At 40.1% G+C, this 22,582-nt stretch overlaps 1 protein-coding gene across 1 annotated transcript in view; it reads left to right on the forward strand.

Annotated features, from left to right (window-relative positions):
* C6H10orf67 (chromosome 6 C10orf67 homolog) overlaps window positions 1–18,582 on the forward strand; it is a 97,439-nt gene extending 78,857 nt beyond the window's left edge. The window contains exons 13-18 of the mRNA XM_042055317.1: window positions 78–157; window positions 233–298; window positions 2,823–2,910; window positions 7,318–7,398; window positions 7,484–7,544; window positions 18,380–18,582. Coding sequence (XP_041911251.1) covers window positions 78–157; window positions 233–298; window positions 2,823–2,910; window positions 7,318–7,398; window positions 7,484–7,544; window positions 18,380–18,582 — 579 coding nt within the window. The remainder of the gene's footprint in view (window positions 1–77; window positions 158–232; window positions 299–2,822; window positions 2,911–7,317; window positions 7,399–7,483; window positions 7,545–18,379) is intronic.
* The last annotated feature ends 4,000 nt before the right edge of the window (window positions 18,583–22,582 follow it).

Below are 22,582 nucleotides of genomic sequence, written 5' to 3' on the forward strand. Positions count from 1 at the left end.
TTCCTCACGTAGGAGGAAGGAGTGGTGCCGGCCGTGTCCTTAACCTTGTGCTGGGTTCCTGTGCTTTCTGTTAAAAGGATGAAGAAAAAAGAGCTATGCAGGACGAAATACAAACACTAAAAACTACACTGGAGAATGAAAAGAAGAAAATAGAAAGGTACTGGGCTTAATGATTCCCATGTTGTCTGTCTGCAGCTGAGACACTATTTAACCACATGCAAATGTGTTCCAGGATTCGAAGGGACGCTGATCAGATCAACAAAAACTGGGAGAGGAAATTTCTCATCCTCAGGAACAGGTAGAGTGTACCCAATGTAGGTGTAGGTGTGCAGACAAATTCCATTTAGAGAAACACAGTAGAACGAAAACTCTCGTGTTTTCCTCTATATATTAATTAACATTAAATGACCTCACATACTTTTAGTAAGAACTGCAACATGGTCTAAAATAGAAAAGTATTCAGAGTCACTTAAGAGAAAGAGGAATTCCGACTCCCGTTCTCTGGCTCACTGTTTCCGACCTTGCTGGGCATCTTCCTCCGCAGCAGTTTCGTGTAGTCGTGAAAGAGGGTCTGCATCTCCTTCACAAACCGCCTCACATGCCCGGCCCGTTACCCAGTTCCTTAATCTCTTGCCCACACTTTACTCTCATAGCCATTTAATTTTTTCTCCCTGAATTCTGTTTACTTTTCCTTTAATGGTGAAAGTGGGAGTGTGAAATTCTGGGCTGGATACTGCAGCAGAAATCTGTGATCCCAGCATGTGGAAGGATGGAGCAGGAGGATTACTAAGAGTAGGAGGCTAACCTTGGCTACATTGTAAGTTCAGAGACAGCCTGGACTACATAAGTAAGATACAGTCCAAGAAAACATGAACATGAAAGGCTGGAAGGAAGGACAGAAGGAAAAAGTAAGGAGGGAGGGAAGAAGAAGCTGCAATCCTGAGTAACAGTAGCTAATGCTTATATTGAGTATGAACACTACACTGAGAAAACGCTGCTTTTCTCCTTTGTCCTATGTCATGTGAACATTTAAAATGCATTTCCCGTCCACTTGTTTCCCCACTTAATTTCACCCCCCATTTTCTTAGTTATCACCTACTGGAAGTTTCTTTGCAAGAAACTTAATAGTGAAGGGCAGTGATGAACGAACGAGCTTACAGCTCATGCTTGACATTAATACATTGCATTTGCTCTATAGGGCAATAATACACTACATTAGCTCCAAATGTCATAAGCACATGATACCCATCATGTATTAAAAAGCCTACACCCGATGCTGAAATAGTTAGGACTGGCTAGCAACCAAGATCTCATGTGATACCAGAAATGATTCCAGATGGGGAGCACAAGTCCCCTGCTTAGGGGAAAATGTCTCCCTTCTTTGGTTCCCCATACCTGCTGGTAATGCCTATGCTTCATGAAGAGTGTCTGTTTTAAGTTTGGCTGTCTGATACAAGGTCTCACTCTAAAGCGCAGGCAGGTCTTGAACTCACAGCAGTCCTGGCAGAACCCATGTGGTGGAAGAAGAGAAATGACTCCCGTTGTTGTCTTCTGACTTTCACAAGCACTCTGTGGCATGTGCACACCCCCACACACAAACACAGGGGAGGTAAAAAGCAAGAAATGATACCATAGTTGAAATATATGGGCGAATGGAGTGAGCAGGACACAGCTACCAGGTGTGAGAGGGGGGAGCACAGCACACCTACACACGGGGCCGCACACTGCACACTTTACAGAGAGGAAATGGGGAGGAATGGGTATTTTTGATGTTGAGGAATCTTCAGTCCACGATGGCCATTCTTTTGGCACCCAACTTTGTATGTCTCTCCTGCATGCAAAAATGCCATCCCAGGGCGTTTTAAGTCTTTCTCTCTTCACCCCACCCATGGCAGGGTCAGCTCAAGTCTAAACCCTTTCTAAGACTCGTATCTCAAAGTCTTAATTCTCCTGATCTAAATTCAGTATCAGTGAGGTTCTGGCTATAAATTCATTCGTTATGGTCTCCCAAAGCTGTAGACAAGCCCACGTGTTCCCAAATGCAAAGTAGGGTGGGCATTGTATTGACATAGCTGTCAATAATACTTACAAATATTCATGTTCAAAAAGGGAGGATATGAAAAGATATCTAAAAAGCCATTAGCTGTTTTTTGTTGTTGTTGTTTTGTTTTGATTCTTGTGCTGGGGGTAAAACCCAGGGCCTTGCCCATGCTAGGCAACAGTTCTATCACTGAGATATGGCCCCCATTTTGCTATAATGTTTTTGCTTACTTACAATCACTAGAAAAAAACATGTCCAGCCATACTCCCAACTCAGCTATCGCTAGCAACGAATCTCCTCATTTTAACACCATCAACAACGGAAAGAAGCTAAATATTTCCTAAAAAATAAGTTGCGGTTCTTATTACTTCTGATGCTTAATTTCTCCAATCTTAAGTCAATGAGAGCCTTCCAACGATGAAAAATGCACTGTTTTTACCTAATCTTTGATGAGTCCCTTGATTTTTAGTAGAATAACGTATCTTAGAGTCCCCTTTCATATTTGTTGCCTTAGATCTAGAAACAGCTATCTCTCAAAAATACCCTTGTTCATTTCAGAACCTACAGTCTGCAGGGATCGTCATTGCTGTTACTTCTATGCATTATTTAGAGCTAAGAAATAGTTATTCATAAGGAAGAAGAAATAAGCTGAAATTAATATTTTTATATTTTTACTTGGCAATATTTAAACTTTTTGCAATGTGATCCCTACCTACATGGTAAGTGTTGCTCTTGTCCTATGATGTTTATACAACTTATTCTATTGCTTCTTTTGTTGCAGTTTTCACGCCCTAAAGGATGAGATGTTCACCAGACACACACTTTTCCGGCAGTTTGCAATGATTGCTGACACCTCCTTCAACTACGTTGTAAGTGCTTTGAATGCATGTGCCTGTCTATGAACAGACATGTTTATTGAACTCTTATCATATTCTAGGCTGCAGTGATAACACACAGCAGGCCCTCTGCCAGCTACTGAGGGCAGAGAACAAAGTGCAGGGCCCCAAAGAGCTCAGTGGGAAGTGCAGATGTGTAAATAAGGCTTTCACCATGCAGCATGACGGTTGAGCTCTGATAGAAGTCTGCAGATTTCAGAGGGTGGGATACTCATTCTGCATAGTAGTGCTGCCCATTTGTTCATCTTTGACCACAGATACGATGCTTGGGAGTATCCAAGCTCAAGTTCAAGTCTCCAGTCACTTCCAAAGGGAAGGAGTAAGCACCAACTCATTCATCCTCAGATTAGAAACTGTTGTTACCAAATTCACATCTCTATGACAAAATACCTTAGACCTTTGAAGCAAAGTGGTTCACTTAGCTCACAGGGGGCGCTTCAAAGTCCATATTGCACCATTGCAAGACAAACAGCAATAGCTGAAGAGTCTGTGGGACAAGGTGGTCACATCATGAGCCAGGATGCAGAGAGAATAAGAGAATCCGGGCTTGCTCCATGGAGCCACCATCTGGTGAAAATTCAAGCGTTGTACAAGAACAACCTTCTGAGAGCACACCCCAAAGTGACCTAAGGACTCCCACAAGGCACCGCCTTTTGAAGGCTCCATCACGTATTAGTGCCATGTGGGGATCAAGTTTTCAATATGTAAATTTGGTGGCACAATATTTCATATTCAGACCAAAGCATAGCAGGCCTATAAATCAAGTTCAGCTCTGAAATAGACTGTTACTTACCTGTTTTGACAAGAGAGTACTGCTTGTGAAAGGGAAGGCTGGCCAGTCTAGAAACAGATCTGGTAAATTCCAGCTGACAAGTCGGCTGGCATAGGAGCAACTCCTTAAGCTTCTGCTGCCTGGCTGCTTTCTTTGGATCAGTCAGGCTTTTTTGTTTTGTTTTGTTTTTAGAACAGAGCATAAGAAACAGGCTGTAGAATGTTGCTTTAAGAGGCTTATGGTCTAAAATAATTTTCTTTCCAATTCTTTTTAACAATTTTCACTTTTAGACCATTTTCTAGGTGTAAGTTCTGAAGTGTTCTGAAGTATCCTGTCAAGACAGTATTTTTAACTAGATCTATTTAGAAACTTGAGAGTTTTAAGAATTGTCTCCTGAGCCAGGTAGGGTTGGTGCACACCTTTAATCCCAGCACTCAGTAGGCAGAAGCAGGTGGATCTCTGTAAGCTGGAGAACATCCTAGTCTACAAAATGAGTTCCAGTACAGCCAGGGCTACACAGAGAAATACTATCTCAAAAAACCAAAGAGAGAGAGAGAGAGAGAGAGAGAGAGAGAGAGAGAGAGAGAGAGAGAGAGAGAGAGAGAGAGAGAGAGAGAGAGAGAGAGAGAGAGAGAGAGAGAGAGAGAGAGAGAGAGAGAGAGGAAAAGAGAAAGAAAAGAAGAGAAGAGAAGAGAAGGAAAGAATTGTCTCCTGAGCATCCCAAACTGGTCTACACAAGAGAAGACCATGCACAGTATCCTCCTTCCTTCCTTTCCCCCTTCTCCTGTAGTTTGTAAATTCACTTGACATTCTCCTCATCTTAGATGTGTAACCAGCTGGGCAAACAAAACAGAAAGTTCCACAAAAAGGCTGTGTCACTCAATCAGACCTTTCTAGCACTTTCCCAGGATAGTTAGAATCAATGTATCCATTCCTTAAAAATATACTGCTGATACTTTTATTTGTTGCATTTTATTTCTTAAGTCTCCTTAGCCATTAGTTGAGCATATCTGCTGCAAATAAACCAATAAGGATCCCTTTTAACTTTTAAAACTGTGTCCTATGGCAAGCTAGCAGATATAGCTGTCTGGAAAAGCTTCATTCCTGTTACAGGTTTGCCTTATATGCATTATACATATGACTCTGTCTTCTCCCCTCAGCCCGGAAAGTACATCTACTTTAAATCCCTCCGGAGTCATCGTGAGGCAACGGGGTCTTGTTATTCACACATTTTAAGTGGATTCTGAGTTGTGTCCTCTACCTCTGGATTAAAAGAGCCTTTGACCACTCTTATATGTCTTTGTTAAGTTTGGCAAATGTCCTCAAAGCAAAGTGGAGCCATAGGATGGGCGACCTGGTGCCCGTCTTTTCTTAATCTTACATCCGACAGCATTCTTGATTGCATTTTATTTTTATTTTTTAAATTTTATGTGTATAAGTGTTTTGTCTGCATGTGTGTAGATGTAGCACAAATGTGCCGAGTGCCCAAGAAGGCTGCTGAGTTCCCTGAACTAGAGTTATAGGTGGCTGCAAACTGCAACCTGAGTGCTGGGAACCGAACCCTGTTCTCTGAAAGAGCACCTAGTGTTCTTACCCACTGAGCAGTATCACCAGCTCCCTGCTTATATCTCCCCTGGTATGGCAACTTTAAGAAGTGTAAGAAATGAAGTTTTATTTAGGTTTAAGTTTTCCCAAAGTTTAAATTTGGGTTTTAGTAGTTGAAATTTTTCCATATCGTATCCACACTAGTCTTCACAGTTTGTTCGTTTCCCGTGTCTCTGCCTGTCTCCTGAGGCCACGTGCTCTTGTACATGCGTTTTCTGTGCCACCCCCCCCCCCTCCACTGTGGTGTGCTCCACTGTACACCCAGCAGAGTTAGCTTCTTCTCACAAGTGTTTTTCACTCACCTAATTGTAGGTCGATTGGTTTTTCCCCATCAAACATTTAACCCCACACCCCTTTGTGGGATTAGGCTATAGGGATAGGAGAATGCATGTAAATGCATGCATGTATATGAACATATAAATAAAGATACTCAATGCACCAAGAGAGAATAAGGAAATAAGTAAGAGGGGAAAACACACTTTCCAAGCAATGCACAGGGCCCCAGACTGTTTCTGGTAAGCATGCATAATGCACCCTGAACTGCATCGCCTGCATGTCTCTCGTCGTGATTTAGTAGTAAATGGGTAACAGTGATGCATGCTTCTGCGCAGGACTTCTAGAAATAGTCTCTCCTTTGTTTGCTTTGTCTCTTGCTTTTTTGCCAGCCCATTCTTAGCAATCTGGGCACACTGCTGAAGCTTTCAACAGTTATTTGGGATTGGAAGTAACCTTGTAATCCCTGACCCATTCCTGTGTGATGCCCTTCCATATCTGAGGGGCATTCATTCTAGGACCACACAGAGGAACCAAGGTTCTTGGATTCCCAATAGCTGTATCAGTTTTTAGAAAGCCTTAGTATTTGTGTGTGATGTTTTGCAATTCTCCATAGACTTTAATTCTCTCTAGATTACTTGTACTACCTAATGCAATATATTATGCAAATGGTTGATATACTGTATCGCTTAGGAAATAATGGCAAGGAAAAGATGTCTATACATGTTAAATACAAAAATAATTTAGAGTTTTTAAGTGTGTTTTTCTCCACTGCAGCTTGGAGCTGCAGACACAGGACTATGCCCGTGGAGGGCCAGCTTGTAGAAAATCCCGAGTTGAAGGGATAATCAAATGAAAGTAGAGTTGGAAGAGACATGGAGGAGAATAATTTTCCAGAATTGTCTCTCAAAACAGCCTCAGTAAAGCAGCAAATCTTTGCTACTACTTTGATGCTGATGCTGGTGCTGCTGACTGGAGTTGGAGCAATTCTTGATTACCCAGGCTAGTCTCAAATGTCTGCTTCTAAACAGCCTCCTACATTAGCCCCGCGAGTGTCTGAGACTCTAGGTGGGCACCACCGCTAGTTTAAAGGAAAGGATCTCTCCGTCTGTGTTTTAGAAAATGAGTTAGAAGCAGGGTTTCCATGTCACAGTTGAGGAGACGAAGGTGTTGTGGCAATCCTTGGAGGTCAACTCGACTACATCTGGAATTAACTGGAAGTCAAGTGGCTGGGTACACCTGTGAGAGATTTCTGACTGAATCATCGAAGTGGGTAAACCTACCCTAAATCTGGATCTTCTGAGGCGGAAAGATTACATTAAATTTATACCACACCTTCTGGTGGCAGCCTATGTAAAGGACATGGAAGAAAAGGAAGCTTGCTCTGTGCCTGCTGTCGATCTTGCTAGCAAGTCCGTTTCATCACTAGCATAACAGCCTACTTCTTTGAGACTCTAGCATATACCAAAAACCATCTGAGACATCCAACCCCGTGGACTGAACAACCACTGAGTTATTGAACTTTTAGTAGGGAGTAATCCGTTGTTTGAATAGTCAGACTATAGTCTGTAAGTCACTCTAATAAATCTAAATAAATTTTATATACTTAGATTCACTATATCTGTTCTGCTTCTCTAGAGAAGCCTACCTAATACAAAGAGTATCTGCATCCCTTTGCTGTGGCTGTCATTTCATCTTAACCCACTGTACCTGCTGTTTGTGTCTTTCAGAAAGTTAAGCCCGTGTTTGTGCACTCCTCAACGAACTTGACAGAGTCATCCTCTGCTACAAATGCTTTTCAGCCAACCATGGTAGGACAATTGTTTTCCCCTATTGAATATTTAATTGGTTGATATTATTGAAGCTCAGTATTAAAACATTTTGGTTAACATGCAGGTGGATCGCAAGTTTGTGGAGATACCCAGTGACCAGGTGACCTTTACACGCTTGCCAAAAGGTAAGAGTCTAGGGAATGGGAGTAGAAGTGTCCCCTATATGCCAGCTTAGTGCATCTGAGGCCCTGGCATTCATCACAGAACCAAAGGAGACCAGGTAAGACTCCTTATTGTGAGGGAAAGAGGTTCACATGGAGAATGAGTACACAAGACAGGTTACCTTCGTGTCTCATCCTCTTCTGAGTCTCTATCTGTAGTCCAGGCTGGCCTCCAGCCTCGCAGAAATCCTCCCTCCTTTTGCTTTTCTTGTTTAGCTTACAGTATTTGGTACCATGGATGAAACTGGGACTTTTCAACCAGTTTGTAAGACTCGTGCATTTCTGCATTCTGACTGCTGCTAGCTGAAAATGAATTTTGTTTTTCTTAAACTCAAACTATCTCAGTTAAAATCTCATTTCTTTTAACTAGACTGAAAAAAGAAAAAAATCCCAAACCCCAAGCCCTGAATCTCTAGTTAAATGTCTGTTTATCCAATGCAATAATTATCAGGAAAAAATTATCTAAGAAAAAATTAGACTGTTTCTTACACATTTCTCTTTGATCAATCCCTAAAGAGCTTCAAATTGGAAGTGTTTTACCCTAAAATTTATTTTTGTCTATTCACATCTGTAAAAATTTTCTCTGATCTTGGAAACCAAAATAAATCCACGTAAGAGTTTCAGGCGAGGGCAGATATGATATACGCACTGAGAGAAGCTGTGTGCCAAGGGTGCATCTCAGCGACCAGAGTGCTTCCTTAGTGAATATAAGACCCCAGGTTCAGTCTCCAGGATTGGGGGGAGAATTCATTATTTAAAATTTATAAATTTATAGATCACAATGAGCAAGTAGAATTAACAAAATATAGCATTGTTATTTTGAATTATGAGCATTGACTGTGACTGACCACTGAGTGAGCGAGTCTTTCGGCATATCTGGAAATGTTTAAAAGTAAACTGGTTAATGAAACTTTCTGACAGGGAGGGGGGATGCGTGTGATAAGAGCTCAAATCCTGGCCTCTGCAGAATGTGTAAAGAGTCTCATTTCCTGCACGTCTGTGCAGTGGGAGAGCTTCCTGCGGTTGTATGCACCGCTGATATCGGGCCGCTGACGTCGGGTCAGTGGTTGTCTTCCTAGGGACAAAGGAATCTTTGAGCAATCCCATTGATGGACATTTCCCCAGGACTGACAGTATATTACAGTCATGCTCAGATTGAACTCCACAGTTTAGGAAACAGCAACGTTTAAAGTTGTCAGTATTTAAATAATGAATTATATCTGTTAAACTGCAAATCCCAACTCACACTGTAAGTTATTTCTATCTAAAGTTTCTAAATATACTATGACTTATCACATACACACAAAAAATATAAGTTCATAAATTTAGAGTTTGTTGTTCACCTGAAACTTGAATTAGGAAACTATGACCTCAGCAGTGCGTTCCCAGATGATTCAGGGGGAGGACACTGCAGCCACAGTTGACTTTCCAGGCAGAGATACTGCTTAGTAAAGAGCCTTTGCCTTACCTTCTCAAAGTGCTGGGTCTCAGTCTCCCCCCCCTCTCTTTTTCTCTCTTTCTCTCTCTCTCCACACACACACACACACACACACACACACACCCCACCCCATATAATTTTCGATTGAATTTCCAGAGACAAGAAAATCCAGTTAAAGTATTAATAGCACAAATAACTCTACATGTTAAAGCATGACCCATGCCTTCCTCATCCTGGGAAATACAAAATGCTGCAGAATCATCTCTACCAAGTCCTCTAGAGTCAACATTTCACTTTTTATCATGCAAATCAGACTTAATATAAATACTTTATGCGACCATGAGTTTTCCTAAAGATGGTGATTTTGGTTGTCACCAAAACAGATAGATGGCCAACCCTTGCTGTTCTCATGTAAGCCAGCTGCTAAGGATATTAGTAAGGGAAACCGTACCTCTTGGGGCACTAGTGAGAATTAGGGTTAAAAGAAGACACAGAAGAAAGACATTTTGTGATAGAGCAGCGGAGTCTGCCTGCCTTGAAGGCTGGCAGACTCCGGCTCCAATCTCAATTCATTCCTTAATCCCTGGGCAGCTTCCTCTGGCTTTCCTCTGTGTGAGAGCAGAGGCGACCCTACCCTGTCACTCATTAAGAGGATTAAATATAATAACCTCCTAGAAGACATATGGAGCTAGTTCTCCCATTTGCTTCTCTTCAACAGCCATTTCTAATGCAACCCCAAACTAAAGTCTGGCAGATGTATATTTTAGTTCACCGTGTGAAACAAATGAGGCTCTAAGCAGTAGGTACATAAATTAAAATAATTTCACCTCTGTTTCTTTAATAACTAGTTTTCATCAGGCATGAGTAAAAATGAAGTTTTACCCAAGTTAACTGAAGTAAAACCAAGGTTAGTGCATACAAGGCTTTAAGGAAGGTAATTAAAATAATAACATATAATAAAAACAATGTTATATCGGGGGGAACTGATATAGCCTAAGCAGGCTGCAACTGACTTCTTTTGTTATGAGTCTTGAGAGATCTAAAGAGAGCCACAGGGCTTCATTCATGCAATGGCCAGTTTTAAGAGATTAAAAATATCTAATAGAAGGGAATTAAAAAAACAAGGCACAACACTATCTGCAAAATCTCAAAGCAGTTTTTTTACATGGTAGTAATCATCCCAAGAGAGCACAAGTAAGATTATTAATTTGTTTGCTGCTTCCCTGTGATAAAATCTGAGATGTGAGCCTCCCATTGTGTGGCCCACGCTGCCCCCAGTCTTATGTACTCAAGCAGACCTTTCTCACAGCCCAGTAATTAGGTGTTATTGACATTGTAATCTCTGGAAACGTTCTTAATGAGCCCCAAAGACACGAATCCCATAGATAAAACCTCAAAGTTACTGGCTGTGTAAGCACGGTGTCAGGAAGAGAAGGCTCAAACGTCAGTATCTGTGTCGGGAAACCCAAACTGAAGCCCAGATTACATTGTATAGTTGATTTTCTGGGATTTCTAGGAAATAATACCCAATAAATAGGTTACTTAAAAGCTTCTGGAGAGTAGTAAAATGACCATGATATATTTGATTAAAAAATTTAGGATCTTTCTCACCCTTTAAGAATTTGGACCTGAGAACAGTTTCTTTGAGGTCTTTTGTTCACTAGTTGGTGAGACTAAAAGCTGATACTGGGAGCACAGTTCTTATCATGTGCACACCCAGTACTAAGAGGGCTTTCTAGTGCACATTGGTTGAGTTTATTTGTTTACCTACAAGAAGAGGTCTGGGAATACAGTTCAACAGGGAAGTGCTTGCCTAGCATGTGCAAGGTCCCGGGTCCCATTGTCAGTCAGGAATGGAGGCCCTCATGGTAGAAGAAACACCGCTGTAAACAAAAAGGGAAGGAGCGCTGGCTCCTGGCTTAAGACTTGTGACTTCTGCAAACCGCCTGGGTTCTGCTCCCAGCACCCACATGACTGCAAACTTCAGTTCTAGAGGCTCCAACACTCTCTTTTGGCCCCATGGGCATAGCACACACAAGGTACATATACATACATGTAGGCAAAACACCAATGCACATAAATAAGCTTTTTAAAAATCTTTTTTTAAAAAATAATCTTTTAAAAAAAAATAGAAAGGAGTCATAGAAAGGAGTGCTTTGTCTGCTTCTCTTAAACATATCTTATTTCTTAAATTATTTGACTGGCAGTTCACGTCCTTGACTTTCCCCTATGACTTGACGTTTTCAAATTCAATTACTGTGTTTTGCTCTATGTCTTGAGTTTATTTTACCTGTACAGTTTATCTATGAACATACAAGTTAATCGCTCTTAACTTAAAATATGATTTTGAAATGCTTCAGAAGTGAAAAATGGAATGCCACAAATAGAATGTTCTGCACCATGAAATTTGGTGAGATATACAAAACTCACATGTTGCATGAAGTAATGGTCATTCAGGCTGTCTGTGCCAGAAAGGCATGAAACATAGATGGATTTTCTTGCCCCCTTGTAGTATGAAGGTCAAATTCAGGGCCTTGAACATACTAAGCAAGCACACTCCACCAGCTGGAAACACAAACCAATTTTGTGTTTAGACTTGAGTTCTATCTCTAATATGTTTCATTGTGTACCCACAATGTACATGGCATATTAAAAAATTAAATGAATACCAAAAAATACTGGTCCCAAGAATTTTGGGTGATGGTTATAGCCAACCTGTACGTACATTCACTCTCCTATTGGTGAGAATTTAGAAATATGCGGCCTACTGGAGCCCAAACCGTAGCTGGTATCAATCAGTATTTTCCACAGAGTGATATATTATATTATATTATATTATATTATATTATATTATATTATATTATATTAACAGCCACTGCTGTTTATAATTAGAAACCAAAGCCCTGAGCTCCAGAAACTTACTGGATCCTGTCAAGTATCCAACTTACTGGACACTGATAAGTCGACACACTAATTTACACACGTGCCAGAATTGCCAAGTTTGTACTGACACAAATTTCCACAGATGCTTGGGGTACCATACCTGTTCATTGTGGACCTTCTGTTAGCTTGTGAAGTTGCGTCTCATTTTGGAAGTCAAACATCCTGATAGCTGGCAAGAAGAATAATTTTATGTGCATACTGACTGACCTTTGGGCTCCTTTTCTGTGGATTGCAGTTGACTTTTGTTTGTTTGTTTCCTCATTATTGGGCGCTTCTTCTCTCCTTTGGTTTGTTGAAATCTTTGGATTCCGAGCATTGGCAGATTAGTAGTCCAGATGCTTCACAGTCCATGCATTTTTAAAATTTTGATGCATTTTGTTATACTAAAGTTGTTTATTCTTAATTTCCACACACACATACTTTTCAAACTTGTAATTTAGAACTTTTCTTAATTCTTTTACATAAAAAATTGTCAATTCTCCAGAATCTCCTAGATATCCAACATATCCCCTAAAAGTATTATCAATTTTGTTTTCATACTTCAGGCTTTTCAAACACTAGAACTAATTGCCATGGAAATCAGTGTTGTGACTTTGAAGACTAAACTTTTGTTCCTATAGAATAGCTGATTGCCATTTATCCTCTCTACTCAGCTTCTTTCCAATGTGTAACGCCACCTCTGACGCACACCACATCCCCAAGTACACACGGGCTTCTTCTGGACTTATCTACTCTATGCAACAGATCTTAATTTTTTATCCACTGATACCAGAGTTTAAATAGCTTTTATTCTAAAATAAATCTCGACACTAGGTATAATAATTCTTTCCACCATGTCTGGAAAATTATCCCTAAGACATTCTTAGTTCCTTGTGTGGTCATGTAAATTTTAGGTTCAGCCATTTCAAGTTCCGTTAAAAAAAACACTCTTGGTATGGAAAACATTCATGTTTTTATGATATTGCGTCCTCATGGCTGTGAACATAATTTTGATTGATTTGGAAGCCTCTCTATCACCTTTAATAAGATCTTTTTAGAAAGATCTTGCACACCTTTTGTTAAATTTGTTCCTAAATAATTTTAGATATGTAAACAACTCACTTTTTATGGTTATTTGAACAGTTTCTTATGATGTAAGCTAAACATTTATTGTTACTTTGCATTTTGTGTTTTGATTTTTTTCTTTGAGTGGGTCTCTCACTGTGCAGTCCTGGCACCCTAAAACTTGCCATGTAGACCAGGCTAGCTTCAAACTCACAGAGATCTGTCTGTGAGTTGGGATGTTGAGATTGGATCTTCCCAAGTGCTGGGGTTAAAGGTGTATACCACCATACCTGGGCCATTTGGTTTGATGTTCATGAAACTAGTTGAAGTATAATCTTTCTAATATCATCTCTGAAAAGGTATCATTCTTGTGTAGCCTATGATCATTTATAATCTGAAAGACTTCTCTTGTCCATGTATAGCTACTTCCTTCTTACTGTCCTGGCTAAGATTTCCCATATTATCATAGAGTCCAGGGACCACACCTGTCTTGTTAGATTTCTTTTCTCTAATAGAATAGTTTTTGATGTCATCTTTCAATGCAATATTTATGGCACACTATAATAGCTAGTCTTTCTGAAGTCCATAAAATATCTTCTTTATGTAAAAACACAGAGACTTTTTACAATAAGCTGACAACTAATTTTTATCTGGGAACTATGTTCTCTGTCTATTGAGCTTACCGTTATTCTTTCTTTCCTCTGACATGCTAATGTTGGAACATGCTAAAGTTTTTTGTATGGCGTAATATTTGTAGTTTTTGACTTTTGTATATGTATGTGTCTTAACTTTTACAGTATGCACTTATAAGATTTTTCTTCTGAGTTTATAGTCTTTAATTTTCCCTGAAACTACCCTTAACCTAGTTTAGATATAAAGGTTATACCACGCTCCTAGAAAGAATTGGTTTGTTATTACTTTTTAAAATTCATTAATTTGTATTCATTTTTGAAGCCAGTATCTTTTTTTCTTTTTTTCCTCATTTTTTATTAAAAATTTCCATCTCCTCTCCTCCTCCTCCCCTTTCCCTCCCCTCCCTTCCACCCATACCCCCCACTCCCTCCCTCTCCAGGCCAAAGAGCCATCAGGATTCCCTTCACTATGTTAAGTCCAAGGTCTTCCCAACTCCCCCCAGGTCCAGGAAGGTGAGCAACCAAACTGACAAGGCTCACACAGAGCCCGTCCATGCCATAGAGTCCAAGCCCATCGCCATTGTCCTTGGTTTCTCAGTCATCCTCCACCGTCAGCCACATTCAGAGAGTCCGGTTTGGTCGCGTGTTCCATCAGTCCCATTCCAACTGAACTTGGTGATCTCCTGTTAGTTCTGTCCCACCGTCTCAGTGGGTGAACGCACCCCTCACAGTCCTGCCTTTCTTTCTCATGTTCTCCCTCCTTCTGCTCCTCGTCAGGACCTTGGGAGCTCAGTCCGGTGCTCCAATGTGGGGCTCTGTCTCTATCTCCATCCATCGCCAGGTGAAGGTTCTATGCTGATATGCAAGATATTCATGAGTATGGCTATAGGATCTGGCCTTTTCTGGCTCCCTCTCCTCAGCTGCCCAAGGAACTAGCTGGGGGCATCTCCCTGGATACCCGGGGAACCACCCTAGAGTCAAGTCTCTTGACAACCCTAAGATGGCTCCCTTAATTAAGATATATGCTTCCCTGCTCCCATATCCACCCTTCCTATATCCCAAGCATCCCATTCCCCCAAGCTCTCCCCATCCTCCCCTTCACGCTTTTCTCTCCCCATCTCCCCTTGCCCCCATCCCACCCCGCCCCCAAGTTCCCAATTTTTCCTGGCCATCTTGTCTACTTCCGATATCCAGGAGGATAACTATATGTTTTTCTTTGGGTTCACCTTCTTATCTTCTCAAGGATCATGAATTATAGGCTTGATGTCCTTTAATTATGGCTAGAAACCAATTATGAGTGAGTACATCCCATGTTCATCTTTTTGGGTCTGGGTTACCTCACTTAGAATAGTGTTTTCTATTTCCATCCATTTGCATGCAAAATTCAAGATGTCATTGTTTTTTATCGCTGAGTAGTATTCTAATATGTATATATTCCACAGTTTCTTCATCCATTCTTCCACTGAAGGACATGTAGGTTGTTTCCAGGTTCTGGCTATTACAAATAATGCTGCTATGAACATAGTTGAACTAATGCTTTTGTAGTATGATTGGGCATCTCTTGGGTAAATTCCCAAGAGTGGAATTGCTGGGTCCTGGGGTAGGTTAATCCCGAATTTCCTGAGAAACCGCCACACTGCTTTCCAAAGTGGTTGCACAAGTGTGCATTCCCACCAGCAATGGATGAGTGTACCCCTTACTCCACAACCTCTCCAGCAAAGGCTATCATTGGTGTTTTTGATTTTAGCCAATCTGACAGGTGTAAGATGGTATCTCAAAGTTGTTTTGATTTGCATTTCCCTGATAGCTAAGGAGGTTGAGCATGACCTTAAGTGTCTTTTGGCCATTTGAACTTCTTCTGTTGAGAATTCTCTATTCAGTTCAGAGCCCCATTTTTTAAATGGGTTAATTAGCATTTTACAGTCTAGTCTCTTGAGTTCCTTATACATTTTGGAGATCAGACCTTTGTCTGTTGCAGGGTTGGTGAAGATCTTTTCCCAGTCAGTAGGCTGCCTTTTTGTCTTAGTGACAGTGTCCTTTGCTTTACAGAAGCTGCTCAGCTTCAGGAGGTCCCATTTATTCAATGTTGCCCTTAATGTCTGTGCTGCTGGGGTTATACATAGGAAACGGTCTCCTGTGCCCATATGTTGTAGGGTACTTCCCACTTTCTCCTCTACCAGGCTCAGTGTGTTCAGATTAATATTGAGGTCTTTAATCCATTTGGACTTGAGTTTTGTGCATGGTGATAGATATGGATCTACTTTCATTCTTCTACAGGTTGACATCCAGTTATGCCAGCACCATTTGTTGAAGATGCCCTCCTTCTTCCATTGTGTACTTTTGGCTCCTTTATCAAAGATCAGGTGTTCATAGGTTTGTGGGTTAAGATCCGGGACTTCTATTCAATTCCATTGGTCGACTTCTCTGTTTTTATGCCAATACCAAGCTGTTTTCAATACTGTAGCTCTGTAATAGAGTTTGAAGTCAGGGATGTTAATGCCTCCAGAAGTTCCTTTATTGTATAAGATTGTTTTGGCTATCCTGGGTTTCTTGTTTTTCCATATAAAGTTGATTAATGTCCTCTCAAGATCTGTGAAGAATTTTGTTGGGACCTTGATGGGGATTGCATTGAATCTATAGATTGCTTTTGGTAGAATTGCCATTTTTACTATGTTGATCCTCCCAATCCACGAGCAAGGGAGATCCTTCCATTTTCTGGTATCCTCTTCAATTTCTTTCTTCAAAGACTTAAAGTTCTTGTCAAATAAATCCTTCACTTCCTTGGTTAGCGTTACCCCAAGATATTTTATGCTATTTGTGACTATCGTGAAAGGTGATACTTCTCTGATTTCCCTCTCTGTTTCCTTATCCTTTGTGTATAGGAGGGCAACTGATTTTTTGGAGTTGATCTTGTATCCTGCCACGTTACTGAAGGAGTTTATCAGCTGTAGGAGTTCTTTGGTGGAGCTTTTGGGGTCACTTATGTACACTATCATATCATCTGCAAATAACGAGTTTAACTTCTTCCTTTCCAATTCAAATCCCTTTGATCCCCTTATATTGTCTTATTGCTATTGCTAGAACTTCAAGCACTATATTGAAGAGCTAAGGAGAGAGTGGACAGCCTCAAGCCCTCCTCAGTCAGCCAAGTGCTGGGACTGAAAAGCAGGTGCCTCGTTACCCAGCACATGCTTCTTCTTCAGACTTTTGAGAGGAAAAACAATTATTATCTGTTGACTGATGCTATATCAAATTTGTCAGTAGTTTTTACCAGTCCCTTGTAAAGGTGAGCATGGCAATTTTTTTTCTAGATGAATAGCTTGTCTAGGTTCCAAATACAATGATAAACTACATTGTATTCTCCAGTGGTTTTACAAACTCCATGTCCCTTCTCTATTCTATATGCTGACTTATATTTTTACTTTATCCTTTTCCTCTCAAATCTATTAAGGCAAATTTCTAGTCTGACTCTGAAGTACTCATTTTCGATTTATTTGTTGACCACTATTGCTTAGATTATTTATGCACTTTCTATATTATTTCTCTAGCTTGATCATTGCATTTTCACTGCATTTTAATAAACGTATTTGTGACTCTAAAACGTTTTAACTATATCCCATACATTTTGGCATACAACACTTAATCCTTGGATCTAAGTATTTTTTGCTATCTTGGTTTCTTCTTTAATACGTGGCTTTTTCTAAGCACTTTCTCAGAATTGCTTTATCTTTAATGAGTGATATCTAGTTTTCCTGTCTTTAACTCAGAAATATGGTAAGACTTTGATCCTTAGAAATGTGTACATAACTCTTTCCTGAAGAACTTTGTAAGTATTCCATGTGAATGCAAAAGTAATCTATACATTCTGTTCGTTGGAGGTAGAATTCTGTAGCATCCTACTAGGTCATCTTGCTAATTTAGTAATACAGATGTTCTCTGCTTTTTACTCTACTTTATAACTAATATCTTGCTTTTGTAAAAGGGGAATATAGAAATATCTCATTTTACCTGAGGACTTGTCTGTTTTTCTAAGTAATTCTGCACATTTTGACTTACTTAAGAATCTATCTAATTAGCAAAATTTATTATTTCTATTGGAGAATTATTGTGTAAACTTTTCCTCTATACCCTTGCAATTCTTTGATGTTTTACATTATGTTGTCTCATATAGCTAAGAAAACAGTAGTGCTCTTATTAATATTTGCATTTCAGGGGCAGGGAAATGTGTAATCAGATAAGAGTGCTTGGTATTTTGTTCATTTGAACAAGGCTTCAAATCCTTATAACCCAGATGTAAACAGCTGTGCATGGTCACATGCACTTGTGAGCCTGAAGGAAACAGAGACAGGAGCACTGCTGAAGCTGGCTGGCTTCAAGTCTAGCTTCAGGTTCAGTAAGAGACCCTGTCTCAAAATGGAGAATGATGGGAGAGGACAAATACCATCACCAATGACCTCTGTGCATTGGCCCTCATGCACACCTACCGCCCCACACACATGTACACATGCACACACATGAAATTTAGCAACATACAAAAATAAGCTTGTACTGTGTCTTTTCAGTATTTTTACAATTTATTGTATTATATTATCTAAGTTAAGCAACTTACATTTGAATTTTTCTTTTCTTATCTCTAATAATTACTTATGGTGTATATGTATGTATATATGTATGTATGTCCATGTGCTCATGTGTAGGTGAATATGTACATTTGTGACTGTGTATATGTATGTGGATTCCAGAAGACAATCTCAGGTATTGTTCCTCGGTGTCTTTAAATGGCCTGGAGTCAGCAAGTAGGCGAGGCTGGCTGGACAGGGAGCTCAGAGATCTCCCTGCCCTACTTGCCCAGCATTACAAGAAAGAACCACCATGCCTGGGGTCTTATATGAGTTGTTTGCACCCAACTCTGGTCCTTGAGTGCATAAAGCAAGCACTTTACTAACTGAGCTGTCTTCCAAGCCCTCATAACCGCTTTCTAATAGGGGAATATTATGCTTAAAATTGTGATTTTTGATAGACATGTACTTATCTCTATCATCATCTTACTTTTATATTTCGTGATATTTATATTACTTCCTAGTGTTCTTTACAATATTTCCTTTGTATTGGTAACAGTTTATATATTCTTTCTCTCCCTCTGCTTTTAAAAGCTTGAGGTATCATTTATTTCCTTTAAATATATACATTGGATTATGTGTATATCATGATATATGTGCATGTTTAAAGTGTTATTCTTCAATACTTGGTTTAGTTAGAGTCTAGTGATGGCAGAATCTATGTTCAGTTTTTTTCACTCATTATTGGTGGAAGTTTAACAAGACGCAAAATCCTAGGTTGGCAATGTATTAGTTCAGTCTTGTTGCTATGACAAAATACCCAAAACAACGCAAAGTTAAAGGGCAAAATATTTATTTGGCTCACAGTTTGAGCATACAGTTCATCTTAGCAGGGAAATCGTAGAGGCAGGGGCTTAAGGGGGCCGAAGGAGAGAGGATTGCTAGCAGTATTCAGCCTACTTCAGTTTATTCAGTCCAGGGCCACAGTCCATACAACAGTGTCACCATGCGTAAGGCGAGGCTTCACACCTCAGTTAACCTCGTCTCCACATCCACCTCAGGTGCACTTAGAGGTACTCTAGACCCTTCCGCGCCGGCAATATTAACTGTCACAGGTACCTATTCTCCTTCCATATTGGCCATTTTATTAGTACCTTCGAGCCATGGTACAGGGTAATTTGTCAGTAGCTTGTGGGTTTTCTCCACCTTTTTATGGTTTACCCATTATTCCTGGTGTTCATCGCCTCTGCAGTCCCTTTGGTTCTTTATTGGTTGCTGTCGATACAGAGAATATGGCTGAGGCGAGATGTTAGTATGTGTGTTTGCATCATGAAAATTCTCAGCTGTTAGTTTTTCAAATATTGCTTTTTCAACATGCAACATACCCTAAATTATTTTATCCTGAAACATCTCTCAGTCTGTTCTACAGTCTCCGAATCCACATGATTTTTAAGTTTCTCTATTGTGGATATAGGTGTATGCTTCAATACTGTCTTCCAGTTTTCTAACTGTCTCTCCAGCTGTGCTGGTTTAAGCCATGTTTCAGTCCCTCGCTATTAGCTTCCATATTTCCAAGACATTTGATTTTTAATTGTTTTTTTTTGTTGTATCTATTCTTTCAGATGTTGTTTTGGCTATAATAGAGAGTCTCTATTTCTCTCTCTCTCTAGAGTAAACTCATTTTAACTTGCTTATCTACAATGATTCTACCCCAAATAGGGTCACATGGAGGCAATAGGGTGCTGTAACTTAGATTTGGGGAGTTCCCCCAAAGCCGGAGTGTTAAAGGCCTATTGTGTATTGAGAAGTGGTCAAACCTTGACGAGGTGAGACTTAGTGGGAGGTTTTGCTTTATTGTTGACATGCTCTTAGGGGATATTGTGGACCACTGACTTCTGACTAGAATGCGAACTGCTTTGCTCCACTAGACATTCCCTTTCCTGACACTGCCCCATCATCAGAGTAGGTCAATGGATGGTGGGTGAACTCTGAAGGCACATTACAAAGTAAACTTACCTTCTTCTTCACAGGCAGATTTCCTCGGGTATTGTGTAGTAAGTATTATATAGTACTGTAAAAGAAAACTTACAAACACTAGCGTTTGGGACTTCAATATCTCTTGAGAACACGGGATTCAATTTACAGCAGACTATTTTATTATTTTTCATTTTTTACTACAAAAATATGCTTTTCTTATTTTATATAGTATGTCTTTTTTATTTTATTTTTAAATTTTACTATAATACCCATGTGGAATATTAAATAATGAAGTTACTATAGCATTCAGTGCTGGGAAAACAGGTAAGATCATTCACTTGTATGTGTTCAGTACTCAGTACCTTACAGACATACATAGGCAAACACACACACACACACACACACAGAGAGAGAGAGAGAGAGAGAGAGAGAGAGAGAGAAAGAGAGAGAGAGAGAGAGAGAGAGAGAGAGAGAGAGAGAATACACACAGGGAGACACATGCAAACATACAGACATACACAAAATAGACACACAGGAAGACACAAAGAGACATACACAAACACACACAAACACAGCCTTGCGTCATGTTCACAACAAGTCTATTGCAGTTTTAAATGACTTGGTACCTGTTCTGTCTGAAGCATGATTCCAATTTCAGGAGAAGCATGTGTATGGGTTGAATTATGTCCTATCCTACCCCTCCACTAATACAAAACAACAACAATAACAAAAACCAGTGAAGTTCCAAATTTGTTTCCTGTGAATTATATGTCTTAGCTTTAATAGTGTCTTTGCAGGTATGATCAAATTGCGATGAAGTTATTAGCTGTATAGCAATGAAATAGGTACTGTTCCACTTTCTCTAAAAGCTGCTGACTACTCATCTAGACCCATAGGTAACAAGCAGACTGAAAGCTTAGCACATCTTCCTTTATTTGTGTCTGTCTATCTGTCTTACCTTAACTCACAGAGTTAAGTCACCTCCCTTAACTTTTGCTCTTCAGTGACCTTCGCTAGGTCCAATAGCACTACACTGAGCAGAGAGGGCCCTGACACTGACAAGAATAATTCTCTGTGAGAACGAGACTGCATCTTGGAGCAGAAATAATCATCAAAGAACCACTGCTTTATCCTACTTCAAGCAATAATAACTTCTTTGGACCACACTGAAGTACCAGAACTGAGACAATATTCAAGGAAATTGCAAATTCATCAAGACTGCTTAATCATGTGTACATCTTGCTCCTTGACCCACACCTTCCTCTATTTAAACATAAAGCTCGTGTCTATACCCTGAAGATAAGCTTGGGATCAATGGACCCCTTTACCTGTTCTTCCCAGTGTGGTCATGTTGAATAAATCTCCTTCCTCTGCTTTTCCCAATTACTTGTCTCTCTAATTGGTGTATAGGAGACAGCTGTTAGAACCTCGTTTGTCAGTGCCTCCAGACTCAGGCTTTTATCTTAAACACTCTGGTTATATAAAATATATATAAGTATATCTTGTATCAGTATTAGAGAAAAATACTATATAAACACCCAGCACTCCCAGGGAATGCACTGAGTTATGACAAATTGGGCTGGGGGAGAGGAGAGAAAGAAAAAAGTAGAGAAAGAGAAGAAAAAAGGGGGTGGAGAGAGAGAAGGAAATCAGGGGAGGAAGATTGGCATGATTCAAATGCAAGTAAGGAATGAATGATTAATAGCTATCACCAGCAATTGTGGAGAGGCAAAGAAGGCATGCACCCAGTCTCAAAGGAAAAGGAAGCATGGCTTTCTGATTTCAGATGCTTAGGTTTTAGACTTACAGCCTACTAATCTAGGAAAGAATATGTTTCTATGAAGCCAGGCAGCTTGGGAAATGTGGTCTGAATGAGGACTGTCCTTCACAGGGTCACATATTGAGCTCTTTGTATCCCATGTTGTGGCAGCTTTGGGAGGTTATAGAGCCTAAGAAGAAGCCCTACTGGAGCTGTGTTCCACCTCTCCCCCTCCTTCCTACGTGTGGGTGAAACTGTGATCACCCAACTTTCCATTCCTGCTGTCATGCCTTCCCCACCATGATGGACTCCCTTCCTCTGGACTCATGAGACAAAATAAACTGTTCCTGAAGTTGCTCCTGCCAGAATGTTTTATTGCAACAGAAAGGTGACAAAGGCAGAAATTGGAACCAGGAAAGAAAAGTTGTTACTGTAAAGAATCTGACCATGTTGGTTTTAAGAGGAACAAAGAAGATTTTATAAATGAGGAAAGCGTTATACCATTGGACTAGAAAACCACTGATTGTTGTAATCAGAGTTTGCCTGGCCATTCTGGCAGGAGCCTGAAAGACTGTAATGCTAAGAGCTATGTGAACAGTGGATCCCAGTAAATGAGGTTTCAGAAGGGAACAAGAATTCTATTAGAGAAT

Source organism: Arvicola amphibius, chromosome 6 (assembly GCF_903992535.2).
Source record: "Arvicola amphibius chromosome 6, mArvAmp1.2, whole genome shotgun sequence".
Lineage (NCBI taxonomy): Eukaryota > Metazoa > Chordata > Mammalia > Rodentia > Cricetidae > Arvicola > Arvicola amphibius.